This window comes from Equus quagga, chromosome 9, assembly GCF_021613505.1.
Source record: "Equus quagga isolate Etosha38 chromosome 9, UCLA_HA_Equagga_1.0, whole genome shotgun sequence".
In the NCBI taxonomy this organism is placed as follows: domain Eukaryota; kingdom Metazoa; phylum Chordata; class Mammalia; order Perissodactyla; family Equidae; genus Equus; species Equus quagga.
In genome coordinates, this window is record NC_060275.1 from 65,652,734 (window position 1) to 65,663,874 (window position 11,141).

The 11,141-nt window shown below is 52.7% G+C and overlaps 1 protein-coding gene across 1 annotated transcript in view; it reads left to right on the forward strand.

Annotated features, from left to right (window-relative positions):
- NWD1 (NACHT and WD repeat domain containing 1) overlaps nt 1–11,141 on the forward strand; it is a 68,390-nt gene that overhangs the window by 26,891 nt on the left and 30,358 nt on the right. The window contains 5 exon segments of the mRNA XM_046672465.1: nt 1,246–1,449; nt 2,407–2,566; nt 4,273–4,390; nt 5,345–5,503; nt 9,234–9,431. Of these exon segments, the coding sequence (XP_046528421.1) occupies nt 1,246–1,449; nt 2,407–2,566; nt 4,273–4,390; nt 5,345–5,503; nt 9,234–9,431 (839 nt within the window).

Consider the following 11,141-nt stretch of genomic DNA (forward strand, 5'->3'; position numbering starts at 1 on the left):
GGGTTTCTCATTGGCTGGGCTGTGGCATTTCTCATTGGCTGGGCTGTTGCCGGGCGGGGAGAGAAGTCTTCCTTCAGTAGTAAAGTAGTTGTACTTCCTGTCTGAGGGTAAGTCCCTCTCTTCCTGTTTGGTGTAATTGACCTGTGTGAGGGGGCTGAGAGGCCTTAGGCGGCTGCAGTTTAGTTAAGGTTTCTTTTGTTAATTTCTGTGGTGCAAACAGAATGCAGCCTCCGTCTCTCCCCTGCTCTGAAATGAACTGTTCTCCATCCCTAATGAAATTTGCAGCCCAAATCCCTCAGTTTTTCTGCTCTAGTGCTCCCAGGTTTTAGGAATTCTGTTCCAGTCCACATTGAATTTCAATTGCTCATCCTACTTAGAGCCACTTCCTTCCTCTCCCTCGGCCCTTTCTCAGGCCAGGAAACACAGGGTGGGCTGGGGTGGGACAGCTGGTTGTGCATTGTTTTCCTAAGTTACCTCCTCTCTGCCTCTCTGTGCTGCTTGACTCTTCTGAAGTTGGGGAGGGGCTGGTCCATGGTTCTGTAGGTGAGCGTGCGGAAGGAAAGGTCTTACTTGGTGAACATCAGTGTACCCAGTTGTTGGTGCCCGCTGGACACCCTCCAAATGCAGATCCCCAGGGGGAACCTGCTAGCAAACACAAACACAGGTTCATTTACCCAACTCACAGCAAAAGCCAATCACCGAAACGTCAGGCTTGAGGCAAGGAAAGAGGTTTATGATCGAAAAGCAGCCAGATGAAGAGATGGGAGTTAAAACTCAGATCCACTTCCTCAAAGGGAAAAAGGGAGGCGTTTTTATCTGGGGTTTTAGGTAGGGGTGGGGGAGCATGTGGCCTTGCTGGCTGGTGCCTTCAGCCCGTGTTTGGCCTTGAAGACTGAGTCTCTTTTTCTTTGACTGTCTGGACTTTTCTGTTTAGTTTTCATCCTCAGCCTGCATTTGGCCTTCTGAGGCTGAATCTCCTTTTTCTTGACCATCTGGACCTTGACTTCTTGGGAAAGAGAACTCAGACAGAAAGATCTGGTTAGTTTTAGCTGAGTATGCACAGCTGCAGTTAGCAAAGCTTATTTCAAATTTTTTCTCTAACCCAGAGATTTTAACTCATTCGTTCTCGGTTTCAAACCCTTTGGTGCCATGCAACTGGCCATGTCTCTCCCTCCCTCAGCATCTGTGTCCTCCACATGCAGGAGACACAGGCCTGTTCCAATGCCCCATCCCTCCTCCCTGTAGGCACGGGCTCTCGGAGGCAGAGCTGAAGGACGTCCTGTCCTTGGATGACGAGGTCCTGCAGGCCGTGTACTGGGACTGGACCCCACCCAGCAAGGAGCTGCTGCGTTTCCCACCCCTGCTCTGGGTGAGGCTTCGTCGAGATCTGGGTAACTGCTTGGCCAGGCGGCCAGTGGATGGCTTCACGCTCCTGGCCATCGCCCATAGGTGGGTCCAGTGTGACGGTGACACTGTCTGGGTGGCTGAGAAAGAGGACTCACTGACTGGACTGCTCCTTGTTCCAGATCCTTCTTCGCTCCTCATCCCCAGGAAATCAAGTCCACTTAGCGTGGCATTCAAGGGTCTCTAGGCCACCAGCTCTAACACACTAACTTGTTTTTTAAGTTTAGGGTAAATTCACTTAACATAAAATTCATCATTTAAAGTGTACAATTCAGTGGTATTTAGTGCATTCACAGTGTTATGCAGCGTCACCTCTAAATAGTTCCAAAACATTCCCGTCACCCCAAAAGTAAACCCCGTCCCCATGAGCAGTCCCTCCCCATGCCCCTGCCCCAGCCCCTGGCAACACTAATCTGCCTTCTGTCTCTGTGGATTTGCCCCTTGTAGACATTTCCTGTCAATGGGATCACGCACTGTGTGGCTTTTTGTGTCTGGCTTCTCTCACTCAGCGTGAGGTTTTCAGCTTCATCCACGTAGCGCATGCCAGGGCTTCATTCCTTTTTATGGCCGAGTGACGGTCCACCGTGTGGAGGGACCGCTCTGTTGGCCCCTTCGTTGGCTGATGGCCGTTTGGGCTGCCCCACCTTTTTGCCGGTGTGAGCACGTGTACAAGCTTTTCTTTGAGCACCTGTTCTTCCATTTTCTGGGGGATAGACCCGGGAGAGGAATTGCTGGGTCACACAGTAACCAATTTTGTGTTTAACTTATTGAGGAGCCAAAGGCTCTTTTTTAAAATAAATTTATTTAAGGAAAAAAAGGAAAGGTGGGCCCATGTGGAGATAAACGTTCGGTAGGAAGTAGTACAGGCGTGACCTGTACTGACCCAGTGAACGTCCTGAAGCCGCTTTAGATGGACCCACATTTAGTGGCTTAGGAAGGCCAGTGGCCGCCTCTGAGCTCGCCAGGTGCCCCAGGCCCACGGGCCATGTTGCCTCTCTGCAGACAGCTGGCCGAGGTGGTCCGAGAGCGCTACCTGTCCGGGCCCGAGAGAGCCAGGAGACACGGAGTCTTGGCGGACTTCTTCTCGGGGGCCTGGAGTCAGGGCACCAAGAAACTCATCACCCTGCCGCTCGTGGGGAAACCCTTGAACCTGGACCGCAAGGTGAGGTGTCTGGACCCCCGCTGCCCGCTGCAGCCTCCACCCTGCTTTGTGGGCAAGACCACGGCTGCCTGGCCAGGACCACCCAGCTGCTTCCTGCCCTGTTTCCACTCCAACACCTTCCCGATTGCCTTCTCCTCCCCTCCCTTCCCCGGAGGGTCAGAGGTCCCCCAGCCCCCAAGCATAATTTAGGGGGTGGGAGCAGACAAGGAATGTACACCTCGCCCCCCAACTTTCCCAAGGGGAAAACACAATCACCACGTTCCGAAGTGCATTCGAGCTGCCCCCAGCTCCTGGCGTCCAGGAGGTTCCTTTGCTGGGCTCCATCCCCTCCTGAGGCACATCAGCTTCCTCCTTGTTCAGGGGCATTTACCGTTTTCTCCTGTGCATTGCCTGGCTCAGTCCAGTTTCCAGTCACTGGTTTCCCAAATGCATCCCTCACTTTAAAAACAATGCTTCTTTTGTTTTCTAACTGGGAGAGTGGTGTGTGAGTGTCATGGAAACACAGAGGAAGAAACAGTAAAATAGAAACTGCCAGCAGTTCGCCCACGTGGGAAGCCCCGCTCCCTCACCCCCTGCCCCAGCACTCATCACGCATTTCCTGCCAGTCTTTCTTCTCCTGCGCCTGGAGCTCCAAGACGCAGCATCCTTAGTGTGCATGTGCTCCTGCTCCTTCGCTCCCTTGTGTTTGCCTCTCAAACACCTCAAGGCTCAGCTCAAATGCCTCTTCCTTCAGGAAGCCTTCCAGGGTTTCCTCCCTTTTCAATTACGCATTTGTTCTTTTCTCCATGTTCCCTTCACTCTGAGGTAGAACTTACATGTTTTTTTTAAAACTTTTAGTTTTGAAATCATTTTAGATGTACAGAAGAGCTGCACATTGAGTGCAGAGTTCTCAGGGCGTTTCCCTCGGTTTCCCCTGATGTCAGCGTCTTCCACAGTGTAGCACAATGGTTACAGCGGGAATACACTGCTGAGTCTTTAGTTGTAGTTCCATTCTTCTTTTTTCTCTGTCTCCCCTGCTGGACTGGGGAGGCTGGAGGCAGAGCCAGGCCTGATTCTTACTCAGTGCTGCCCTTTCACCTCCTCAGTTCCTCAAAGACCTCTCCTGTGTGCTCAGAGCGCCCGCGACCTCAGCCTCATGCTCTCCCTCCGGGACGTGGTCTTTTCCCCTTCCTGGTCTTCTAGCGTCAGGACCTCCTGCTCCAGTCCCTCCTCCCCGGCAGTGCTTCTGACAATGCAATCTGATCATGTCTCTCCTCTAACACCTCCCCATGCCCTCTGCCTTCAGTCCAACTCCCCCAGCCTGATATTCAGTGCCTTCGTGATCCCTAGTCTCATTCCCACTGTGATCTCCCACTCTGCCTTGCAACTCAATCCTCCCCAAACTCTTGTTCTGCTCTGTCCTACCTCTGGGCCTTTGCACATGCCATTCCCTTGCCTGGAATGCCATTGTTTCCTGACATTTTTTTTACCAGACAGACTCCTACTTATCCTCTGAGGCCCAGCCTCAAAGCCCCTTGGATTCCCTGAATCCTTAGTCCCTCCCTCTGCCCCAGCCCAGCCTGTGGAGGATGTGGGGCATCTCTGTCTGGAATTGTGTCCCCCGCCCCCCCCCACCCAGCTCAGCTGGTGGCTGGCCTGGGTTTGTGGAGTGGGTGAAGGAGCTCGTGTCATAGCGGCCTGGCTGCCAGCCCCTTCCTCCTCTGCAGGCGGCCCCTCAGCCCCTGTGGTTCTCCGACACGATTGCGAACCTGCGGAAGCTGAAGGAGTTGCCGCATCACCTGCTCCACGCAGGCCGCCTGGAGGAGCTGCAGCGGGAGGTGCTGGGTAAGGTCTGCCCCGTTCCTGGAGGGTGTCGAGCGGGCCCCCGACCCCCCGAGCTTGGCGAGGGCAAGGGAGGGATGTCGGGGTCCTGGGCACCTCTTGAGGCAGAGGTTCTCATCAGGGGCCCTTCTGCAAGTGCCCCCCACCCCAGGTGACACTCGGCAGTGTCTGGAGACACTTTGGTTGTCATGACCGGGGTGGGGGTGCTAGTGGCATCTGGTGTAGGTGATGGTGCAGGGGGTGGGAAGCCCAGCCTTAGAATGACAAAGGCCCCGTGTGTCTGTCTCAGTGTATTGTCTGTCCGTCCTCTCCATCTCTATTTATCCACTGTCTCGTCTGTCTGTCTATCATCTTTCTATCATTTCTGTCTGTCTCTTTATCTACCATCTATATCTATCGATCCATATCATCTATCTACCCATTCACCCACCTTTCTGTCTGTCTGTCTCTGTCTATCCATCTATCTTTCTTTCTAAGACTTCTTTATCATCTTTATATCTATGTATGCATGCGTCTATTTATGTACCCATCTGTCTATCCATCCATCTATCCGTCCATCTATCCGTCCATCTGTCCGTCCATCTATCCGTCCATCTGTCCATCCATCTGTCCGTCCATCTGTCCGTCCATCTGTCCGTCCATCTATCCATCCATGTGTCCATCCATCTATTCATCCCTGTGATTCCCAACCGGCGGTGATTCTGCTCCCCAGGGGACACTGGCAATGTTTACCTTTCTGATTATCATGACTGGGGAGGATGCTACTGGCATTTAATGGGTGGGGACCCTGCTCAAGGCTGCAGTACACAGGACGGTGCCACCACAGAGGACGAGCGGGCCCCAGATGTCAGCAGAGCTGAGAGGGAGCACCGTGGGAGGAACGGAGTGGAGAACACTCTCTCCCGGGATGAACCGGAGGGAGGCGTGTGCTCCCCTCAGCCCCGCTTCTCTCCGCAGGCAGTATGAACTGGATCACCTGCAGAGCCGTCTCGGGGGGCATCGAGGCTCTGCTGGACGACTTTGACATGTGCGCCCCTCACCTGGACTGTCCCGAGCTGGGCCTGGTCCGTGAGGCCCTGCAGCTGTGCCGCCCGGCCCTGGAGCTCCGAGGCCTGGGTGAGTCAGGCTGGCCTGGCCGGGAGGGTCCACTCTGCACCGACTTCTAGAAGCCTCACTGAGCCACCAGCTGGGTTTTCATTAACATGCACACCTCTCCTGTCTACACCTATGGGGTTTCTCCTGCTCCAGCTTCTAGAATTTGAACTGACTCTGGAAAAGCTGTGGCGTGAAAACCACCGACAACTCAGCCCTTTGCCCCAGCCCAGCAACGGTGTCTTGAAAGGGCCAGAGTGGAGATATTTCAGGCAAAATTGAGGAAATGCTGCCGATACTTAATAAAACGAGGGAGAAGACCTTCCCATGGAGTTTTTATTGGTGGAATTCAGAATATAATGATAATGACTGAGTACAACTTCTTGGTGACTCAGGTTTGCTACTGGGGAGGAAGAGGGGAGTTCTTGTTCTGAGGGGAAACATTCTGCTTCCCTGGGTTCAGCGTCACTGTTTCCGTCACCCCCTCGATTGTGCACACAGACCTGGAGAGTCCACTCTTAGCTCTTGGGGCAAGTGGGCGGGCTGGGCTGGGCCTGCTGCCCAAGAGCTTGAAGATGCTCTGCCCAGGGTGGCGTTTTGTTTGTTTGGTTTTGGCTTTTAAAATTACGGTAAAAAACACATAACATAAATTCACCATCTTAGCCATTTTTAAGTGTACAGTTCAGTGGCATTAAATACATTCATGTTGGTGCACAGCCATCATCACCATCCATCCCCAGAACTCTTTCCTCATCTCAAACTGAAACTCTGTCCCATGAAACACCAACTCCCCATCCCCTCCCCAGCCCCTGGCGCCCTCCATTCTGCTCCCTGTCTCTGTGAATCCCACGACTCTAGGGACCTCATATAAATGGAATCATGCAGCACTTGTCCTTTTGCGACTGGCTTATTCCACTTAGCATAACGTCCTCAAGGTTCATCCATGTTGTAGCATGTGTCAGAGTTTCCTTCCTTTTTAAGGCTGCATAATATTCCACCATACGTATACGCCACCGTATGTTTATCCGCCATCCATCAGTGGACACTTGGGTTGTTTCCACCTTTTGGCTGTTGTGAATAGTAGTGCTGTGAACATGGCTTTTCAAGAGTCTGCTTTCAGTTGTTTTGGGGACGTGCTCAGAAGTAGAATTGCTGGATCACATGCTGATTCTATGTTTAATTGTTTGCAGAACCGCCAGACTGTTTTGCACAGCACTTGCACCATTTCACATTCCCACCAGCAGTGCCCAAGTGTTCCAATTTCTCCACATCCTCGCCAACACTTATTATCTGATTTTTAAAAAAATTATAGCCATTCTAATGTGCGTGAGGTGGCCAGGATGGTTTTATCATACAATTCCCACCTGGTTTTGATTTGAAGGTTTTTATAAGGGTTTTATAAAGATGCTTAAGTCCCTATATCCCTTCCGTGCTGCCCTCGGAGCTCAGGCAAATGCCACTCCTAGGAGAAGCCCATCTGGCCACCCCTGGCTGGACACCCGCTGGCTCCCCCAGCCTTTGCATTTTTCAGCACTGCACCCTGTTCCATCCATCTTAACTCTTATTATTTGCGCTGGTTTTCCTTTGCATCACCTAGGCAGCCACCAAACTCTGAGCTCCGTGAGGGTAGGGGCGTCATTCACTTGCTCCTTGCCAATTTCCACCCCTACCACATGGACCAGTCCTGGCCAAGAGCGCAGATTTTGAGCCCCACCATGTTGACTCAGATCTGAGCTCTGCCACTTACTGGTAGTGTGACCTTGCAAGTCCCTTACCCCTCCCCCACCCTGCCTGGCAGTCCTCAGCTCTCCTGTCTGCAAAATGGGGACCCTAGTTTGCCTCCCACCTAGGGCTGCCGGGGAAGGGTTTGCCAGTCAGTTCATGCCTGTCCTCCTGGTCCATCCGAGGGTCCTGTTCCTGTCGCGCGGCAGCATCAGTGCTGTTGATGTGAACGGCCTTGGACGAGCCACGCTGAGCCTCAGCTTCCGTCATCTGCAAAATGCGGGATTGAGCTAAAGCGTGCCTGGAATCCCACCCCAGGGGGAGATGCTGGCGCCTTTCTTGTACTTTTGTGCTCGCCAGGAGTTGTAAACCTCTCAGGGAGTGAGTTCCCAGGAGAGCAGCCTTGGGCACGACCGCCCAGCTTAAGGGAAGGTTTAAAAGCTCAAATCTCGGCGTGTTCTTTGCAGCGTCTCTCGGTTGACACCCAGGGGCTCGCCCAGGGCGCGGAGGTGCAGGAGCGCCTGTCACCACCAGAGGGCGCAGCGGAGGCCCGTGCCCCCCGGGCCGCCCCGGCCGCTCAGCGGGCGGACCCCTCCGGCTGCCTCGGCTCTGGAGCCGCCGCGGTGCCGTCTCTGACTTTGTTTTCGTTTAAAAGGCTGATATTTTGTTCATCATCGGTTTGGGGAGCATTAGTTTTGGTTTTTAAAAAATCTCGATGGTTGAGCTGAGTGGCGCCACCTTAAATTGTGCACCCGCGGTGAGTGGAGCGCTTGCCCCTGGTCCCCGGCCCTGCCCCATTTCACCCACCCGCAGACCAAGGCACAGGGAATTACAGCCATCGCTCCAGGCCCCACAGTTAGGACGCGCCAACAACAAGGGCAAAACTCACTGCCCTCCTTCAGCATCCCTGGTCTTCACTCAGCATTAGAATCAAAGTTTTCAGGGCAGATTCCTGCCTCTTTCTGGCTGTGTGACCTTGTGCAAGTTGCTAAACCTTTCTGTGCCTCAATTTTCCCCTTTATAGACTTGGAATAATAATGATGATACCTCTGTGTGGTAGGCATAAAAAACGGCCCTCCCCCCAATATATATTCACTTCCTAAAACCTGGAACCTGCGACTATTACCTTATATGGCAAAAGGTGTAATTATGTCAAGGATCTTGAGATGCAGAGTTTATCCTGGATTATCTAGGTGGGCCCGAAATGCATCACCTGTCCTTATAAGAGGGAAGCAGAGGGAGATTTGAAACAGAAAAGGAGAAAACACAGAGACCCACAGATGAGAAGGCCTTGTGAAGATGGAGACAGAGACTGGAATGATGTGGCCACAAGCTAAGGACGCCTGGGCCCCTGAAGCTGGAAGAGGCCAGAAAGCGTCCTTCCCTAAGCCTCTGGAGGGAGGCGGGCCCGTGGCACCTGGATTTCGGACGTCCCACCTCCAGAGCAGTGAGAGAATGAAGTCCTGTTGTTTGAAGCCCCCCAGGTGGTTTTGTTACAGCTGCCACAGGACTCTTACACACTCAGTGACTGTGACGTTGGGGAAATGATCGCTATTTCTCCAACGGAACTTGTTGGATGTCTGTGATGTTCCAGGCACTAGGAACACAGCAGTGAACAAGACAGATGTCGTCCCTGTTCTCAGGAAACTCCGGGTCTGGGCTGGTGGGGAGAGGCTGGGCTGTGGAGTAAACACAGACAGAAATGTCAGATTGTAACTGTGATAAGACCTGAGCTGGCGGGGTGTGGGGATTGGAGGGTTGGGCTGGAGAATGCTTTTAGAGGAAGTGACCTTTGAGCTAAGATGAGGACGAGGAGATGATTGGCGTGAGAAAGGGGATGGGGAGGGGGGGGGAGGAAGCATTCCAGGCAGAGGCAACAGCATGGGCAAAGGCTTTGAGGCTGGAAACTGCCCAGTGCACTGGGAGTGGGGGTGAGTGTCTTGGGAATGCAGAGAAGGCAGGAGAGGACGCCAGGGGAGGTTTGACCCGGGCAGCAGTGTTGCCCTCTTAACTGGTGCTCCCTCTTTTGCAGAGAAAAGCATCCTGTATACAGAACTCCTGGCCAGACTCCATTTCTTTGCTGCCTCGCATCCCGTACTTGTGGGACAGCTGTGCCAACAGGCGCAGAGCTGGTTCCAGGCGTGCCCACACCCTGTGCTGGTGCCCCTCCGGGGATTCCTCCAGCCCCCAGGAGGACCCCTCCGGGCGACCCTCACTGGCTGTCACAAAGGTGGGTCTCCTCTGCGTAGTGAGCATCTTGCCAGGCCTCTGCCTGCCTGGGGGCAGCAGATGGCGAGTGGTTCGGGCTACTCTCTGGGGCTCCCCTCTGCCAGTCGGGAGGCCCCAAGGGTGCCATCAGGGCCTGCTGCTGCTGTCTCATGCTGACTCGGCTCTCTCCGTCCCCCAGGGACTCTAGATTACTAGTGTAAATACTGCTAATGAGCCCAGAGCCAGGGGGGGCCGACTGCCTCTGGGGTCTCGTCTCTCAGAGGTCAGTGCCCATCTTGCAGACAGTTTCTGCAATTTACAGGCTCATGCGGGTCAGTCCAGAAGCCTGGCTGGCCCCTGCGAGGCTGATGGAACTTGCAGATTTCCCCTTGAACACCAGAATGGCAGAGGGACAAGAGGATTTAGTTCTCTCCATTCATTTGTCATCCATCTTTCCATTCATCCATCCTTCCTTCCCTTCTTCATCTATCTATCCTTCCATCCATCCATCTTTCCACCAGTCATGCATCTATGCATCCTTCCTCCCTCCCTTCCTTCCGTCTATCCATCTGTCTGTCCTTTCATCCATCCATCCATCCACCCTTCCTCCCTCTCTTCCTTCCTTCCATCCATCTATCCAACCATCCATCCATCTACCATTCCATCCTTCCTCCCTGCCTTCCATCTATCTATCCATCTGTCTGTCTTTCTATCCATCCATTCTTCCATCAGTCATCTATCCATCCGTCCATCTATCCTTCCTTCCTTCTATCCTTCCACCCATCAGTCCTCCATACTCCGTTAGTTATCCTTCTTTCCACTCCTCTGTTTACACCACTTATCCTTCCATTTCCCTCATCTGGCCGTCTTCCATCCACTCACTTACCCCTCCACCCATCCGTACACTCGGCCATTCATCAACTCGCCCATTGATCTATCAATTGATTCATCCATCTGCCCATCTAATGCCTATTCATTCACTCACCCACTCATCCAACCAGCCATCTATTTATCTGCTTATCTGCCAATCCACTTCCACTCATCCATCCTCTTATCTGCCCACCCACAATCTCCTGCATTAATCATGAGGCCACTGAATACAATAAACTTGTCATTCAAATGTCAGTTATTGTGACTCAGGCAGTTTCTGGGCCACAAGCCATTGTAGGGAAAGCTACACTCCCAAGTCACAGTGCTTCCCGAATAGAAATTCTAAGAGACACTAAGTATAATGCATGGAAGAACTGCTTCAGGGACAGCCACTCAAATGCTGTGTTGAGAAGGATTCTGAGACTGAATCTGGTTTAATGGGAAAGGGTGTATGCTGTTAGGATACAGGTTCAGATGCTGTAATGCAGGCTGAAATAGCAGTGGTTTAAATAAAATGGAAGTTCATTTCTCTCTCATGTAACAGTCAAAGCATAAGCAGAGGTAGTATGGTGTATCGACTTAAAAAGCAATTCACCAGTCAGTTTATCCTCAAAATGAGTTTATTCAGGAATAGCTCAAAGAATTGCAATTCAGGATGTGCATGCTGTGGTGAACCATAGACCATCTGGAGAACAATGGCGGGGAGCTCCTTTTATAGAGAAACTGGGAGAAAAGGGAGGGGCTGTTCTAAAGGAAAGTCCATTGGGGGAAAGTAGTTCAGGGCAGCAACGGCTTCTCATTGACTGAGCTGCAGCGTTTCTCATTGGCTGGGCTGTGGCATTTCTCATTGGCTGGGCTGTGG